This window comes from Sceloporus occidentalis, unplaced genomic scaffold (genome assembly GCF_023333645.1).
Source record: "Sceloporus occidentalis isolate IW3139 unplaced genomic scaffold, rSceOcc1.0.p SCAF_6, whole genome shotgun sequence".
Lineage (NCBI taxonomy): Eukaryota > Metazoa > Chordata > Lepidosauria > Squamata > Phrynosomatidae > Sceloporus > Sceloporus occidentalis.
The window spans coordinates 37,774,263-37,793,931 of record NW_028316986.1 but is presented as its reverse complement, the minus strand read 5'-3'; the positions used below and the strand labels follow the sequence as shown (position 1 = coordinate 37,793,931).

Genomic DNA, 19,669 nt, shown 5'->3' with positions numbered 1-19,669 from the left:
ATAGGAGCTGTAAAATATCTACTGTTCTCACTGGCAATAAAGGAAGTTTGTAAAGGCCTGGTGCCACAAAATAAATAAATAAATAAATAAATAAATAAATAAATAAATAAGACCTAGCTATATTCATATGGTGCTCTATATCTCTATTGTTTAATAGGCATTTTAGCCTGAACATATCCTATATTAAACAGAAAATTGGGAAAGAGATCCAATGATAGAATTTTAGTTATAACTACTTGATTTCATTTAGACTGGTCAAAACATGTTTTCCAGTATTTGAGTTGGAATTCATGTTTTGTAGTTTGAATGTCATGTAAGTGCAAGACATTCTCTAAGCTATAAATAGCATGTAATATTGAACTTCCCTGTTTTAAGCATTTTCTGCAACAGGATCTCTGACTTATAAAACTTCTGCAGATCACAATGGTACAATAAACTGGACATTCACAGCACTGTTCAACATCACAGTTCAAAAGGTTACATTGACACAAGAGCCTTAGCATTTGCTTTTATCCTCATGATTGGGACAGCAGACCATAAAAAGAAAAAGAGGAAAAAATAAAGCAATTTACTTGCTCTTATTAATAACCTTTAATGAAGAGATGACTAATTTCACTATCATCTTTGCTTCCATCAGTCTGTAATTCTAGTTAATTCAGCAATAAAAGTCACAAATCTGACAAGAGCTTATATATCAGTAGTATGAGCACTTTAAAAAGATACACTACTTACAAAGAAAAACCTTTCCTATATAATGCCAAATGCCAATTTTACAAAAGGAAAACAAATGGACAGCTAAATGTTCATTCTCTCAAGACCAAATACAAATACAATTCCTATTCTAACACTCTCCTTGAGCACATTTTTGGTATCTTAACACTCACATGGGGCCTAATGTGTAAAGCACAGAAGTTTAATGTCAAATAATGCTGTCACTGAGTACTAAGCCACAAGGATGATTAGTAATTATAAATCCCTCATTGTCACACCACCAGACCACTTTCAAAACAGCGCATGCTGTTGGATTTTCATTTCCAGCTGTTTTATCAGCTCAGACCAATGTCCTTTCTCAGACATATACCTTTCCCAGACATATACCTCTAAATTGTTGCCCAGAGATTTAGCCGTGTGACTCCCATTAACATCAATAAGAGTCGCACAGTTAAATCCACGCACCGTACTTTGAAAATTTACTCCACAGTGTACATCCCAGGGCACGGAAAGGATTAAAGTATTATACAGCAAATTCTCTCTTCGAGGCACAAGGAAATAAACAGAAGTCTTCTGCATTGTTCTGAAAGGCTTTCTTCTGTAAGTTTCTTTGTCTATGTCTAAACTAAAAAAAACCCAACAAACTTCAACAACCATACCAACTTGTCTACATGAGAGAAACCTATCAGATTAACACAGTATAAGGAGTTGTGCTTTTACAAAAGGACAACTGAAATCAGGATACGTAATCTATTCCAAGAAATAACCTAATTGGTTTGAATTAAGCACTGAGTATAACAACCTGATTTTTATGAGTTCCAAGTTTACCTCATTTTTAAAAAATCATTTTCTTTTTAAATTTTAAAGTATTCATACAACCCCCACTACTGTAAGCCTGGCAAAGATAACCTTCTTAGGAATACTTATATGTTGCTAACAGGCTCTTCTTCACCAGTTCAATTTATATTCTAGTCTGTGGATACATTGATACAATTCAGTTTAATGAGAAGCTAATGAAGTCCTTAGTGAGCATTGCATGGGTAGAAACCTAGGAAATAAGTAAAATTCATTTAGCATCTATCTGTTTATTTTGTTTCTGAAGCTGAAAATGAGACAGAAAGGAAACAATCATTCAGATTATTAGATCCAGCTCAAAGCTCGGTGCAGCCTCTAACAGGGCAAATTTGTAGAACATCTACTTAGAGGTAAGCCCCACAGAATCAAATGAGGATTAATCATAAATATGTAAGTTGCAGGAGTGGAACCTAAAGTTTGACATCCATCTGTCAAACCTGGGATACAGGGACTGTCACATGATCTACTATTCTGTTAGAGGCTCTGTGTGAGCATGGCATCTCCATTCTCTTCAACGGAGAGAAATTGCATGGTATTTTCCTCAACTATGGGAAACTTTCCTGGAAAACTGCATGGTATTTTCCTCAACTCTCTCTCTCTCTATATATATATATATATATGTTTTTTATTTATATACCGCTATTCCAAAGATCATAGTGGTGAACAGCAAGTAAGCTAATTAGCAAGTAAGCTAATTTGCCCCCAACAGTCTGGGTACTCATTTTAGCGACCTCGGAAGGATGCAAGCCTGAGTCGAGCTTGGGCCCTTTTGCTGGTCTTGAACTCACAACCTTGTGGTTTTGAGTGAATGGCTGCAGTACAGGCATTTAACCACTGCGCCACCAGGGCTCCATCTAACTATGAGATGAATGTGGTACTCCAAGTTAACACAGGCAGATACAGACCGCCCAGAAAGGGTGGTCTGCCGCCACCTCCATTTCTGCTGGCGGGAAGCCTCAGCTGCCAAACGGCAAGGCTTCCCAGCGGCGGAAAAAGAACCCCACCAAAAGTGGGTTCTTTTTGCGTTGTGCTTGCGACGCCCGAGTGCGTGTCTGTCGCATCAAAATGGCAGCACCTGTGTAGACAGGGCGCCGCCATTTTGACGTACTGAGTATGTGCTAGGGTTAGGGAGCGTCTGAAAAGGACAGGGCCTACAGGCTCCATATTTTGTACTCTCACCAAGGAACTTTTCCTTGTGGTGGTGTACTTGGTTGTTACATTTTAATTAAGACAGATCTTTATGTTTTAGTGTTCCTGAATAAAATGGCAATTATACAACACTGAGAGTTTTTGTATATAGGCTAAGAGTTACATTTTATATTTTAAGTGTCTATTTAAAACATTTTCATTCTTTCTAATAAAGTTGGCAGCAAAAATATTTAAATATTTCATGAATGTTCATTCTAGAATAGCTGACATCAAGATGCTTAAGGATACCTAATACTTTGCAACTCATTGTCATTGACAAAAATGGTTGCTTAAAACTCAGCAACACTGACAATACCTGAGGTTTTTGTCTTTCGATAGGAGGAAGAGCTGGTACTCTTTGGAAACCAAAGAAGTCTGTATCTGATTGCCACTGAAGATCCATGACATCCTTTCGGATTTGTTTCTTTTTCTCCTTCAAAGGTTTAGCTTTCCTTAACTGCAATTCCATTGGATCAGGTGATTTTCTGTAAGGCGAATTGTATATACCTGCAATCTAAACACATAACAAGGTTGTTTTTCATTTTTTAAATTTGTAGATCCATTCCAAGAAAGTCATTATATGGGGAGAGGTGGGAATTAAAAGTTTAGCGAGACAATTGAAAAAAAAGGAAGTACTGTATAACACATCACCATCTAAGATTGAGACTTTTATAGTATGCACAGTCTGGACTTGTGTGACTTCATCCTTGCCTTCTGTAATTTGAAAGTGTGCTTCAGAGGACATACACAATACATGGGGGAACACATGAAGCTAGCATATACCAATTCAAACTGTCAATCCATCTTAGCACAGTACTGCCTTTTCCAAATGGTAGTGGCTAAAATTTCCATAAATATTTCTCATTACTTGCTATCTGATTCCTCACCACCACGAAATGACAGAACAGAACTTGACCTACAAAGTGGGCAGTCTATGACTCAGCCACATCATTTCTCTGATATCCAGAGCATAATCAGCTGCATGCTGAAGAATATTAATAGTGTCACACAAACTTTTTGTCTGGATATGTATCTAAATTACTGACTTTCCCAATGAAGAACTCTGGATACATTGTCCACAAATGGAAGGATGGATTGCTAAAACCCAGGATGAAAACCACTAGTTTTAGAATCTCTGTAGAACTAATGTTGTCTTTGAAGACTAGGCAAAGTTAGGAATTTTTGTTGGTAAAGGAAAGGGCAGTGGGAAAAGAGGAAGAGTCTGGCCAGAGAGAGGAGAAGGAGAGGAGCAGCTGGGCAGCCATATTGAGACCGTGTGCTTGTTGCTGAAGGGGCGGAGCTAGCAGACTAGCTTCATATACCACCTTCCAGAGCCGCGCGCCATTAGGCGCGTGAATTTTAATTTTCTTTAACTCAACAATTCTACTCAAGTGGCATCAGGTTAGAATCAGATACTGAAACAGAACCTTGCCTTTAAATGTAAGATAGCAGCCAGGACATTCCTTTAAAGTAGTATTCCCAGTAGATTGACTGTTATAGTCATTACTAAAGACTTTGCAGTATGGACAATGAGGGATCTGCTGCAGTCACCTGCAACTCTTGTGGGATGTTTCTCTTCTTGCCTACAGAAGTGGAGAACTTCACATGCACCAAGTGCAAGTTGGTAGCACTCTTGGAGGAGAAAGTGCAGCAGCTGGAGTCCAGAGTAGCTACACTTCAGCATATTAGGGAACAAGAGGATTTCCTGGACACAACAGAACTAACAATCTTGGATGAGTACCATGCAGAGGAAGATGCTAGGATGGAAGAGGTCACTTGCCATACACAGGAGGCAGACAGCTGGAGGAATGTCACAAAGAGAAGTAAGCCAAGAAGGGATTGTTCGGGGAGCTTGCAGCTAGAGAATCGATTCGAAGCTCTTTCCCTTATCAAGGAGGATGAAGAAGAGCAGCATGGACAGACTTCAGGGACAGAGCAGGGGAGCCTGAGAGTCCCACCCGAGGGAACAGTCGCTGCTAAGCCTCGGAGGAGGCGTGTGGTCATAGTGGGGGACTCCTTGCTGAGGGGTACAGAAGCAGTGATTTGTAGGCCTGACAAGATGACTCGAGAGGTGTGTTGTCTTCCAGGTGCAAAGATCCGTGATGTGACAGAGAGACTGACAAGACTGGTCAAGCCTACTGACAAATACCCCTTCTTTTTGGTCCACGTGGGAACTAATGATACTGCAAGACACAGCCTTCAGGACATCAAAAGGGATTACGAGGCGCTTGGTAGGAAGCTGAAAGGAATGGATGTACAGGTTGTCATCTCGTCTCTTCTGCCAGTTGAAGGGCATGGTCCAGGAAGGGAGAGGAAAATAGCAGATGTGAACAACTGGCTCCGCAGATGGTGCTGCCGAGAAGGATTTGGATTCTTCGATCATGGGTTGCGGTTCCATGAGGAGGGACTTCTTGCAACGGACGGGTTGCATCTCATGCAAGTTGGAAGAAACTTGATCAGGAGGGCTTTAAACTGAGTTCTGTGGGGAAGGGAGACAATATTAAGGAAGGCGAAAGGGATGTCGAAAATAGTCAAATAGACATAGAGGAAACAAGAAAAAAAAGTGCAAGGACCCAACAGTGGGAGGCAAAAAAACTTGCACAGGCAGCAAGTAAAAGGGACCCATGGTCTGCGATGTCTCTACACTAATGCACAGAGCATGGGAAATAAGCAGGATGAACTCGAACTCCTAGTACAACAAAGCAAATATGATATAATAGGCCTCATTGAAACCTGGTGGGATGAGTCTCATGATTGGAATGTGGAAATAGAGGGGTATAACCTTTTTAAGAGAAATAGGCCAAACAGCAAAGGAGGAGGAATAGCACTATATGTCAGAGATATTTACACCAGTGAAGAGATCCAGGACATCAATCCTGGAAGCCAGGTGGAGAGCATCTGGACAAAAGTTAAAGGGGAGGGAAACAACAAGGATGTTATGGTGGGAGTCTACTACAGACCCCCAAGTCAGATTGAGGAATTGGATGATATCTTTCTAGAACAGATGACCACACAGTCAGAAAAGAGAGATGTAGTAGTGATGGGTGACTTCAACTATCCTGATATTTGCTGGAAGTCAAACTCAGCCAAATCCTCAAGGTCTAGCAAATTCCTCACTTGCCTGGAAGACAATTTCATTGTCCAAAAGGTGGAAGAGGCAACAAGGGGGTCAGCTATTTTAGATCTGATCCTAACCAACAAGGATGACTTAGTTAATGAGGTGCAAGTGGTAGGATCATTAGGTGGAAGTGACCATGTTCTCCTGGAGTTTGTAATACAGTGGAAAGGAGAAGCCAGGCATAGTCAAACACACATTCTAGATTTTAGGAGAGCAGATTTCAGTAAACTTAGAGAAGTATTGAGGGCGATTCCATGGTCAGAAATACTAAAAGATAAAGGAGTTCAGGACGGATGGGACTTTCTCAAAAGGGAGATACTGAAGGCACAATTTCAAACAGTTCCAGTGAAAAAGAAAAATGGGAGGTGTCTCAAGAAACCAGGATGGATGACTAAGGAACTTTCAACCGAGCTAAGTTTGAAACGGAACATGTATAAGAAATGGAAAAAGGGGGAAATCACGAAAAAGGAATTCAAAGAAATAGCAGGCATGTGTAGGGGTAAAGTCAGAAAAGCTAAAGCGCAGAATGAACTCAGACTTGCTAGAGAGGTTAAAGACAACAAAAAGGGCTTTTTTGGATATGTCCGCAGCAAAGGTAAGAAGAAGGAACTGGTAGGGTCACTGCGTCGAGAGGATGGCAAAATGTTAACAGAGGACAGAGAAAAGGCAGAATTACTCAACACTTTCTTTGCCTCAGTCTTCTCAGAAAAGGAAAAGGGTGCTCAACCTGAGGATAATGGAGCTGAGGACAGAATAGGGGAATTTCAGCACAGAATAAGTAAAGAGATAGTAGAGGAACACCTTGTTAATCTAAATGAATTTAAGTCTCCGGGACCAGATGAACTCCATCCAAGGGTATTAAAAGAACTGGCAAATGTAATATCGGAGCCATTGGCAATAACCTTTGAAAACTCCTGGAAAACAGGAGAGATCCCAGCAGACTGGTGGAGGGCAAACGTTGTCCCCATCTTCAAAAAGGGGAAAAAAGAGGATCCCAACAATTATCGTCCAGTTAGTCTGACATCAATAACAGGAAAGATTCTGGAGCAGATAATTAAACAAAGAGTCTGTGAACATCTAGATGGCAATTCCATAATCACAAAAACTCAACATGGGTTTCAGAGAAACAAGTCATGCCAGACAAATCTAATCTCTTTCTTTGATATAATTACCAGCTTGGTAGATGAAGGGAATGCTGTGGATATAGTATATCTTGATTTCAGTAAGGCCTTTGACAAGGTTTCCCATGACATTCTTGCAAACAAGCTTGTAAAATGTGGACTAGACAAGGTAACTGTTACATGGATTTGTAACTGGTTGACCGGCCGAACCCAAAGGGTGCTCAACAATGGCTCCTTTTCATCCTGGAGAGAAGTGACCTGTGGGGTCCCACAGGGCTCTGTCCTGGGCCCAGTGCTATTCAACATCTTTATCAATGACCTGGATGACAGAATTGGGAGCATACTTATCAAATTTGCAGATGACACCAAATTAGGAGGAATAGCTAATACCCCAGAGGACAGGATCAAGATCCAAAATGACCTGAATAGACTAGAAAGCTGGGCCAAAGCTAACAAAATGAAATTTAACACGGAGAAATGTAAGGTATTGCACTTAGGGCGGAAAAATAAAATGCACAGATATAGGATGGGTGACACCTGGCTGAATGAAACTACGTGTGAAAGGGATCTAGGAGTCCAAGCAGACCACAAGTTGAACATGAGTGAACAGTGTGATGCGGCAGCTAAAAAGGCCAATGCAATTTTAGGCTGCATCAATAAAAGTATAGTGTCTAGATCAATAGAAGTAATAGTGCCACTGTATTCTGCTTTGGTCAGGCCCCACCTAGAATACTGTGTCCAGTTCTGGGCGCCACAATTCAGAAAGGACATTGAGAAACTGGAGCGTGTCCAAAGGAGGGCGACAAAAATGGTGAAAGGTCTGGAAACCATGCCCTATGAGGAACGACTTAGGGAGCTGGGGATGTTTAGCCTGGAGAAAAGAAGGTTAAGAGGTGACATGATAGCCCTGTTTAAATATTTGAAAGGATGTCATGTTGAAGAGGGAGCAAGCTTGTTTTCTGCTGCTCCAGAGAACAGGACCCGGAACAATGGATGCAAGCTACAGGAAAAGAGATTCCACCTGAACATTAGGAGGAACTTCCTGACAGTAAGGGCTGTTTGACAGTGGAATGCACTCCCTCGGAGGGTGATAGAGTCTCCTTCCTTGGAGGTCTTTAAACAGAGGCTGGATGGCCATCTGTCAGGGATGCTTCGATTTGGATTTCCTGCATGGCAGGGGGTTGGATTGGATGGCCCTAGTGGTCTCTTCCAACTCTACGATTCTATGATTCTATGATAAGACTGCAATACAGGTGGCTAGACTCAATCAAGGAAGCCACAGCCCCAAGTTTGCAGGGCTGTTGATGATAGTGTGTTTTGGAGATCTATCATTCATAGCGTCACCATAAGGTGAGGTTTGTGACAAAAACTAACAACATCCTACTCAATTCTCCTCACCCCCCATCCCGGCAATAGACGATCAGCCTGGTCAAAGCTGATAGCACAAATTCATCAATTTAATGCTGCATGCCCTATTTCTGCTCTCTTTCAAAAACCACAAATACATTTGCAACAACTGTATGCACAACAAACCCTCTGTACATGTACTTTCAGTTACAATCATGGATGCTGTCTCCATGAGATTCTTGTAGATGTGCACAGAGAAGCTTATTTCTACACATGTTGCCTATCCGATTGGTATATGTAAGATATCAAAACAGCACAAAGAAAAATAAAAAGACACATGATTGGCATGTTTATAAAGAAAGCATCTGAACTGCTGTAGATGGTGAAGATAAAAATAAATGTTTATATTGTTAGGTCTGCTGCTGATTTTTGGCTCCTGTGGAAACTTAGAAATAGAGCCCAGCTCTTCATAATACTGTATATTAACCTCTTGGGAATGAAAGGATAAAATACCCCCCAATTAGCTATAATGCAATTTTCATTACTGTATCCCAAAGGAAGATTCCAGTTCTTAATGTCAAAAAGTTAAGTGTGCTTTTATCTGTATCTATATATTGATGTTAAAATGTATTGAACACACTCTTCTACACAGGCAAAAAACTCGGAGGTCTGGAGGTTGCCTATTTTTTTACACACTTTTTTTTAAAAACCCATCCACAAGAACCCTTGTCTTTCCACAAAAGGAAGGTATTCTAAAATCCTGGTCCTTTTGTTTTCCTTTTTTGCACCTTTTAATATTCTAACACATCCTTTCATGAAGAGGTGAGCAGGATTCTACAATGTATTCCAAAAATGACCATACCATAGATTTATACAAAGTCATTATGATACTGGTAATTATATGATCTAATAATCTATTGGATGAAATTTTCCCTTTTGACCAGAGCCATAAAACTGAATTGATGTTTTCATGTAACTTCACAGTGATGCCAATGATTCTTTCTTTGTTTAGTTGCTACTTCAGATTCTAGCATTGCGTATATGAAATTAAGGTGCGGAGAGATACTCCACAGTGCATCACTTTGATTACACAAAAAACTTATTTGACATTTTGTTTTCTGTTCACCAGGTATGGAAGACCTCTTCTATGAATAATTCACATTCTCGGCTGCAAACAGTTTATGAGTATTTTAAATAGTGCCCACTCAATACATATCCTTCCATCAAAAACTCGTGGACCAAACATGAGGCCTTCTCACTCTGCAATTTTGAGACTGGGTGTGTCCCCTCCTTTCTTATGCTCCATGGGCCACCCCTGGATAACAGACAAAGCAGTTTCCTCTTAGTTGAACCACTATTTTAAAAAGTTAAAACAGTAGATTGATTAAAAGGAAATGGCATATTTACAAGAATTTACCTGTCTGAATTGGTGGCACTGAGCCCTTGCAACACTGATGTAACATCTTGGAAAATGATTCAAACAAAATGAAGCATTTTTGATTCACACTGATATGAATGAAAGGTTAGCCTCTCTTTTTAAAACAAATGAAATTCAGAAGTGCTCATTCCTGGTTCAGCTCATTCATTGCACTGGATCTAAATGTTGTGTTGTGTTTAGCAGTCAGCATGCCCATCCTAATCACTAATCTCTAAGAACTATAAACTACATAGCTTCATCTGAACATGTATAGAATTACTATATAAACAGATCATTGAGCTCTTCTATTTAGAAGATTTCCCTTTGGTGTTTAGACCTATGTTGGCAATGCATAATTACATTCCTCTACAGCTATTTCTCCCCTGCCACTCTAGTCATCCAGAGAAAAGGCAGAAATAAACTGGTTGGGGATTAGTTAGGCTATCAATAACCCTAGAGCTATACCCAATATCTTCCTTTTATTTTCATCCCTCAGTACACACAATGACAAAATCATCAGCATTATTTTTACAGGGTAGAAAGTGCACATTTGAATGATTAACCTCTTATTTCAATTATTTAGTGCTTGTTCAGAATTTTTCAAATGCAAAAACATGCTTTTCAGTTTCCCCTCCAACAATATTATGGTCTTCCTGCCCCCAGACAAATCATATTTAGTCTGCGGAGAGCATGACACATTTTTCTGTATCCATGTTCTTCAGAAGCGTCCCTCACAAGGGCCTCTGTCAGAGCTGGCTTTCTGGGACTTCATTTTCAGGAACAATTTTCTGAAGTGACAAACACTATAGGGAAATCTGTGCTAACTGTTAAAAAACCTACAACTGAGTTATTTGCAGTACTGTCATGCTAACTTCCAACTCAATAAGACCAAAGAAACCTCTGGGGGAGACTCTGCTAATAGCTTCTTACTGACCTCCTTGCAGCACACCCTTCTGCTGAATAGTGGCCCATTGGTGAATACGGCAAATGAGGTGTGAAAGCTCTGTTGGTGGTTTTTTTTAAGGCTATGATTCTGACACACTGGAAAGAGAAAAACTGAGCTACACAAATGATTACTACACTTTTGCCAAAGAATTTTTTCTTCATCAGGCCTTCCACCAGGGAAACCCATGCATGACCCAAAACTATTATTAATTTTGCCAGATCCAAAGTGTATGAGTAAATGTATCATTTGTTACCCAGCCAGGCTTAGCATTACATTAATATTTTGAATCATTTTCATTTCTAACCATGTTTCATTTTGCTTTCTTCATAAAATTTTTAATCTTGATAATTGAGAATGGCATGCAGAGGGCAAAAGGAAAGATTTCACGTGGCGGTACCAAGTTCATGAATTAGATAAATATTACACAAAAATATTTTTCATCCTCTGAGTGCATGCATCTGGAGTTGTGTACGATCTATGTACGATCTAATTTTCATGTGATGATCATGAGGCTACAAAAGGAATATTAGTCACTTCAAAAATATGAGACAGCATGGGGTCTTATTTCTTTTCCTTTTTATATTTATAGTCACCTAATTTTCAGTAAAGTTTACAATAAACCATAAGCAGGATAGTTAGCATAGACACAGCCCTGGAGTAGGACTGAGCAAGGGGTACACTTTGATCTTCTTGGAAAAGCGGGCTATAAATAAACAGTATTATTATTATTATTATTACACTGGTCCAGGGCCACAACACATGATAAAAGCTGTTTGCTCATTTAAGGGTTATAGTTATTGGATGTTCTTACTGTGTCCTGTTACAAGGCACACATAAGCATCCATATAAAACAATATTTATATATAAAACAATACGCATTCAGATTGGAACGATTTTCCATTTCAAAATGGAATAAGTTAATAAAGTGCCTGCAGAACAAATAATTAAAAAAGAAGACAAGCAACAGCCTAAAGATCAGGATACACATATATCATTTAAAGAGGTGGAAATTAATCCAAGAAACAAGGAGTGACTCCACTTTAGACAACTAAGGGACTTATGTTGGCACTACTGAGGATTATGCCATTCTAAGTACCTTTTGGATGTTGTGCAAAATGGTTCCAGTACCTTCTTGTGCAAAACCTTTTCCCAGGCTACAAAATGGGAGCCTAATGGCAGCTGGGTACAACTCCCCCCCCCCCCCCCAAAATAGCTACTGATTTGTTGTAAGTTGAGTCAAAGGAACTCCCTTGCACTATTGCCTCCCTTGAAACCATTGTTCTCCTGAAAAACTATTATAATTATGAGCTTTCTGCTCTGACTCATAAAATAAGATCTCAGTGTGGACCTTGTGAGAGTTCTTAGACTCAGTGGCATCTGCCAAGGTGTTGTGCATAGTTGCTGTGGCCTGGAGTGCTTTTTACACTCTGGCCTTTATGTAAGTTGTGGCCCATCTAGAACAGTAAGCTCTCACCACAGTAACCTTTGCAACGGTTATCTCCAGACTGGATTGTTGTAATCACTTTGAATGGGATTGCCTATGAAGATGGTTTCTATTAATAGGAATGTAACTACCCAGGTACTGGTGGCAGTAAAGATGTTTTTTAAACAAACTTCAATTTTGCATTATCTGCACTAGCTCCCTTTAGATTAGTCTTTATCTATAAAGCCCCAAACACCTTGGAGCCAACTACCATATTTTCCGGCGTACAAGACGACTTTTTGACCCTCTAAAATGGGGTCGAAAGTTGGGGGCTGTTTTGTACGCCGGTAACAAGAGAGCCCCAGGAACCCAGCGCACTTACCTGGTTGTCCTGCCAGCTTCCAAAGGCCTCCGGAGCCCTTTGGAAGCTGGTGTTTGTGGGCATCAGGACCCCTAAACTTGGTCTATAGTAGGCAAGGGCACTGCCTGCATGCAAGGCAGGATTTGCAGGCCTCAGCAAAGTTCTGGGGAGCTGGCTTACATAGCTGCTAGCCCCGCCAGTGGTCGAAGCATAAATAACCAGTAAATAAAAATAATAAGATAGAGAGATGATAGATAGATAGATAGATAGATAGATAGATAGATAGATAGAGATAGGTAGGTGGGTAGGCAGGTAGGTAAATAAATAAATAAGCCAAGGCAAATAAGGCAAGCCAAGATTAGAGAACGAGTTGGGGTAAATGCAGTAATGTTTTTTAAATTTTTATTTGGTGTGTGTTGGAAGAGGGGTGGTCTTATACGGCGAGTATATCCCAAACTCTATATTTTAACTGGAAAAGTTGGGGGTCGTCTTATACGCCCAGTTGTCTTATACACCGGAAAATATGGTATTTGAAACTACACCTTTACCCACAAAGCTTGGAAGTGTTGTCAACCGCCCGGATTGGTTTGCCATAGGGCGGTATACAAATAAATATTATTATTATTATTATAAGTGACATCTAACAAGTAACAACAGGCATGTGATTTTTCACTAATTTTCTTCCCGAAGAAAGCAATGAGTAATTTTGATAATTTTCTTTTTGCTGTAAGAAAATCTTCAAAATTGCAGCTTTTGAGGGTTATTCCCAGTTTGAGACTTATTCTGTACACATACTGAATGTGAAATTTTTGCACAGAAAATGACATGTGAATTTTGTGTAAAATAAGTCCCAAACTGTGAAGTTTCTTATATCAGTCCAGGATTCTACTCAGCAGGTATTCGTGACATTCAAGAAGCATGTTTTTCAACCACTTTTCTAAGATTTTTCAAACATTCTTCCCATCCCTAGTATTCCTTTCTATCTTTATTCTCTCTTTGTTTTTTTCTTAAAATATTTGTATCCCATTCTATAGCTGAAGATCTCAGGGAGCCTAACAATAAAATCAATTTAAACCAATAAATAGTAACAATCATTTAAAAATATATTATATTATTAATTATTAGTTAAAATATATTAAAATATATTAAATAGTTTTATCAGTTAAAACCAGGTGATTTAAAATTGGTTAAAACAATTTAAAATAATACAGCCGTAAGACATGTACACCTTGGATAGAATTAGTTAGGCGCAAAGGCTTTAACTTGGTGCTGAACAATCCCACTGTCAGTGCCAGTGAGGCCTCCAGAGGAAGGGAAATCCACAACTGGTGTGCCACCCATGAACTTAAACAATGGAGAAGGTGGTCACCGTCATATTACTGCAATAGAGGAGTAGGATTAGGGCAGCAGGGCCCCTTCCAGGGAAGCTAGAATGAAAAGTTCACTGCTCATTTTGATCTGCCAGCTGAGGCAGTTGCCTTACTTTCCTTAATACTAGGGCCAATATTTATCTGTCTGTCTGAAGTATTCTGAACCACTTTTCATATCTAATAAGATGGGGGCTCTTAGGATTGGGGGTTCATTGATCCTAGAATTGAGTAAATGACTTGAATAGGATTTGCTGGAGAACTGATAAGTCCAGTCGGACACCACTTTAATTACCACGGATCAGTGCTATGGAATTCTGGGAACTGTAGTTTGTTGTGACACCAGAGCACCAGAATTTCATAGCACTGTGCCATGGCAGTTAAAGTGATGTCAAACTGGATTACTCCATTACATGGGGATTAATAGGAGAACCAGAACTTATAGAAGTTGCTCTTTGAACTGAAATTCTAAGGCCTAAATCCTATTGTTAGGTCTCTGTTAGATCTCATGCATTTTATCAGTAGTATTTATCTTTGTCATGAGTAGGCAAAGTGTGGCCCATGGGCAGCCACAAATGAAAAACTTTATCCTAAGAAGGGAGGAATTTGCTAAGAATTCTAAGATGGTCAGCCACTGACTCCCTTGTATCACACCAGATTATCAAACTACATGCACTCTTTCCCCCACAAAAGGTTGACTCTTACCTTGAAATGTTGTGTGCCACATGTTGTGTGAGTGAGTGAGTGAGAAATTGAGTTAAATGCTGTAATTTGTAAACACAGAGAAAGATGTTGAGGGAGGAGAGAAGAGATACTGGGGAGGGGAAACATAAAAAGCAAAAAGATGAAGGAGAGGTGTGAATGAAATATTTGCTAGAAATGGAATTGCTGAATCAACACTGACCAGTGCACTTCATCATAATTATCAGGACATACCACTGCCAGGGGATTTGTAAAAATCCCACTCAGCAAATAATTGCCCTGCTGTTAGGAGATAGTCAAGTGTTAACACACTGTCACAGCCCAGCATTTAGTAAGATATTCAACATTCAATTACTCTTGCTGAGAACTGAAAAGAAACATGATAGTTTTTCAGCTCCTTGCAGTTATGATTCCATAAGAATTCCAGTGAACACTCCTGCTAATCTCCAGATAAAGCAGAAGTCTTTGGCTCTCCCTCCCTGATACTTCAAGACATAAAAAAAAATTCACAAAAAAAAGGGGGGGGTGGAATCAAAATTGTGCTATAATGTGAGTTTTTTTTAAAAAAAGCGAATATTTAAAACATTACTCTAATGATGCTAACATAATACTAAAAGATGTAAATGGGCTAATCTGATTAATCTGTTACGTAAATTTAACAGAGTAATCTGTTCAGTGATTGGGAATTATGCCAAAAACAATACCACAGTAATGTATTTGTGTTGAATTAAAGTGAAAAATGCACACAACAGAGTGCAACTTTTAAAAGAAATCATACTAACTTCTTTTTATTACGCTTAGGGGCAAATATGTAATTTATTACACCATGATGAAGACTATGCAATGGATTAGATTCATCTCAACAAAAGCATCTGTAGTTCAAGATGGAACTTCTAAAAATTATTCAGATGGGGGAAACCCCCACCCATCTCTGGAACGTAAATAATTACAAGAGTCTGAATGACTTTGAATGTTTCAGCTTTAGGAACAGCATACTGCGTTGAGTTATAAGTTACAAAAGTGGTTGATAGACATATCAAATTTCTAAATCAATGTACTGAATTACTGTTATTAGAACTGTGGTGTGGCAACACTGTACCATTCAGGTTGTTTGTTTCAAATTAAATGAGATGAACATGATGCAGCTATTTGACTTTGGAGAGCCAAGTATTTTCCAGTTCATATGAAAAAATATATATCTTAAGTTTAGTATTTAGTCAGTCGGCCCTTGGTATCCCCTGGGGTTTGATTTCAGGACTCCCCATGGAAACCAACACTCATGCATACTCAAGCCCCATTATATACAATGGCATAGTAAAATAGTGTCCCTTATATAAAATGGTAAAATGAAGGTCTGCTTTTTGGATTTTTTTTTTTAAATTCAAGCCATGGATGGTTTAATTTATGGGTGCAGAATCTGTGGATATGGAGGGCTGACTGTATCTGTTGGAGTATTCATGTTTTGCTTATTGAGGCAACAGTGAAATATAGTAACAGGGCCAAAATTATTATTAAGAAATTTTAATATCTTTAAGCCATTTATAGTGAATCTTATACACGACTATTTGAAAGTTATTTTCATTAATTCGGGGATTTAGTCTCATATAAATGAGTACATGATGGCAGGCTTAGCCTTCCTGTACTTCAGCATTCATATATTAGCCTTATAATATTATGTTCTCTGGTTTTTTCTCCTTAATTGGCTGATTCTAACTTGCTCAGCTTCAGTTAAGGATTTATTTATTTATCTGCAAAATCTATTTTTTTAATTTTGTCCCTCTCAAACATACTGCAGTAGAAGCCCCTTTCCCCAGGAATTATTCAAAGAACAGAGCAGTAATGTTTTAAAGCACATAACCATGTGGGGAGGGCCAATCACATGGGTCCCTACACAAACTGTCTTCTGTTTGTACACGGTTGATTTTAGCTTTGGAACCCACCCGCCACTGTCTATGTGGCTGTCCGTTTCTAAATTATTCCCAAGTACTTTATGGGCAGAATGAGGGAAAAGCATCACTTTTAGTCTTATTCTAAAATTTAAAAAGCACCATAGTTCCTGTCCCTGCAGATATTCAGAGCTATTTAACATCATGAAAAGCATGAGCTAGATAAAGCTTTTTTATTGTTTCCATGGAAATGTATTCCAACTGTTTAAAAACTAATTTTTCAATATTTGATCATTACCATGTGATAACGGTTTGTCTTTTATTCCAACTGCAACCTTTTCCTTATATTATAGATTTATTTTTCTCCTGGTCATTTTCTCTCCATCCTTTTCCTTATCAATTGTTCTTCATGGCACAGGAAAATCTAAATACTTTTCATATAAATTTTAGAATCTGGGAGACATTTCCTATGTGTTTTGTTTTCATGGGTTCACTTTCCACTATGTTGGCCAATGTGTCATTTACCTAATATTTCAGTCATGCAATGACAAAGTTTTATTTCTACACAAGATAAGATAAAGCTTTATTCTAACCAAAGATAGCCAAATTGAGTTACTTTATTTGGCATTTGTTTAATATTAGCTATGAGGGGGGAAACCATGCAACTAAAGCAATATCAGGGCTTATTTCCCCCCTCAAATCCTCCAGATTTTTTTTTTTAAAAAAAATCTGAGGAAATCTATTATATCTTATGGATTATAGCTATCTTTGCTTCTGCTTCATACCATAAAACTGTACCACCAAATTGCATTTCAAGGACAAAGTCATTATTATTTTTATTGAGTTGTTTAAAAAGCGGAAAATGGTGTGGACACATCATCTTTGTCTACAGTTTTTGACGAGCAGCAGCAAACACAGTTGCAATGGACTATTTGGCTTTTTAAAAAAATCAATAATATTAAGCCTGTGCTTAAGGCAAATAAAATTAATACATGCAAATTAAAAACTAATTAAAAACATTAGAGAAAGTATTCACGGAACAGGTTATCCTACAAGGGAAGCCATTTACTGTGATGTCATAGTTAATGTTTTAATATTCTAATCCAAGTACTGATTGCAGTACATTTGTTGTTTTCGCCAGATCCCCAGTGAACTGCAGGTTGGCAGAAGCATATGAAACATTCTCACAATTAAAGATAAAAAAGCAAATTCAAGATTGTGGCACAAACGACATGAAGAAATTAAAGCAAGTCATTTATAGGCACAGAAACATGATAGTATCCCTTTTGATTCAATCTAGAAATGACAAAATATAAATAAAGTTATAATTTTTGCTTTCCGTGGATTAAAAATATTGTTAACTATTTAAAGAGCATTTATTATGTATGTTGACCCTTTCAGTTTATTCCACTTTTCTTGCTAGGATTTGATGTTAAATCAAGATACTAAATTACATGTTTCTTCAAGATTCTTAAGGCTAAGGTTTATAATTTTAAAGAGATATCATATGATAGGCTATTGGAGTGCTTCCCACATTGATCAAATTGTTTTTTTTAAACATCTTTTTTGTGTGTTCTTGCTTCATCTTACCATATAATCACCCGAAATTCTTATAAGAAATAATGATGTCATTTGGACTTTCAAAATGTTTTCATGGAGGTATTACAAATATAGTGTGTAATAAAAGGACTAGTGTGAAAAAGAAGATAATTCTGGTCATAAAATAAGGATTTCTTATGTTTTTATGTGAAGAGCAAATAAAAGAAATTAAGCAAGCTGCAAATGGCCTCTTACAAATTTTATAACAGAAATGATGTGAAGATCACAGACTTTGCAATTCACAGTAAGCTCTTTTGCACAAGGCAACCAGTAGGTGGAGCAGATAACATAATTTATGACTGGGAAACATTGGCACAGATTCTACAGCAGGTTTCTTCATAATTATAGGGATCATGAAGAAAGAATTTTCTTCAAACAAAGGAAGGCTTTAGATGTGTTAGGTGTTACTTGTCTAGTTATTGAAACCACCGATAAACGAAGAACATTGATTAAAAGCTCAATATTTCATAAGGATAAAGTTTTAGAGCTTGTCATTTATTTCTCCAGGCATCATCCACTAGAAACCCGAGTTTTAATCAAAATACCATTCCAATTCTATTTATAACTTCTTTCCATGCTAAGTTTTATACCAGCATTAGAAACCTTGGAAAAGTAACATATTAGGGATGCAGGAAAGCTATAAATTTGAATATATGCATTTAAAAAACAGCATTATTTGCATATTTGCATTATATTGATAGTGCATGTGAGATAAATGGCAATTGTGCAATAACATTTGTACAGTTGACATTTTAAAGTTTTGAGCTTGAAATGCCAGGTCTTAAGTAGTGTTTCAATGATTGCTTCATATTTTTGATATGAAACATCAAAATATCATATTTAGACATGTAGTACCAAAAATGGTAACCTTTCTTAAACTCTGGTCGTACATAATTTGTTTGGTATGATTTGAAAAATTTCTCTGCAACCATGAAGACAATTGTCATTTACAAATTAATCTTAAACACCTCTATGTGCTGTCCTGAGTGAAACAATTTAAAAACCTCCTTGCAATGTTTGGATGTTACTATAATTAAAGTTTAAAACAATATGAAGTCTTTCCCCTGGGAGATTATTCTCAATGTACTCTTTCAGAGAGTAAATGAATAATTCATTCTTAATAATATCCATGTACTAATTAGTCTTTTCTTCTGTTTCTTCACAAACAAACCTTGATTTCACTAAATTTACAATTAAAATAACTAATTTCCACTAATCAGTTCACTTTTTCATAATTAATTGCCATGCAGCTTAGGTAAACAAACTGCAGTGTTGCTTATTCATGATTGATGTGACAGGGGGAAAAAAGAAAGAAAGAAAGGGACTATATTTTCTGTGGCATTGTCTTTGATCCTTGACTGAAATATTGACCCCTGTTAAGTAAAGATGTGACCAAATGAAAGAAGACTAAGCATAAATAAAAAATGTACCTTTCAACACTGAAATAGTATGGCTTATGTTTCTTATATGGATGTTCATATAAGTAGACACTTACTAGAAGCAAACAAAGACTTATTTGCATGGATGCTCATAAGCAGGGATTAAAAGGGGAAACACCTGTTTTACCACACAGCTCTTCAGAATTCAAACAAATATTCTAAGAAGAATAAATAGATCACTTAGAATAT

General features: G+C 37.9%; 1 protein-coding gene across 4 annotated transcripts in view; it reads right to left on the bottom strand.

Annotated features, from left to right (window-relative positions):
* The window catches only part of LOC149310622 (spermatogenesis-associated protein 17-like), a 230,652-nt gene that overhangs the window by 151,486 nt on the left and 59,497 nt on the right, over positions 1-19,669 (bottom strand). For 3 of the 4 annotated variants that reach the window (XM_089529324.1, XM_089529323.1, XM_089529325.1), the window contains one exon: positions 3,071-3,268. The exons of the other annotated variant lie outside the window; for it this stretch is intronic. In XM_089529324.1, coding sequence (XP_089385450.1) covers positions 3,071-3,268 — 198 coding nt within the window. The remainder of the gene's footprint in view (positions 1-3,070; positions 3,269-19,669) is intronic. 4 annotated transcript variants of the gene reach the window in all.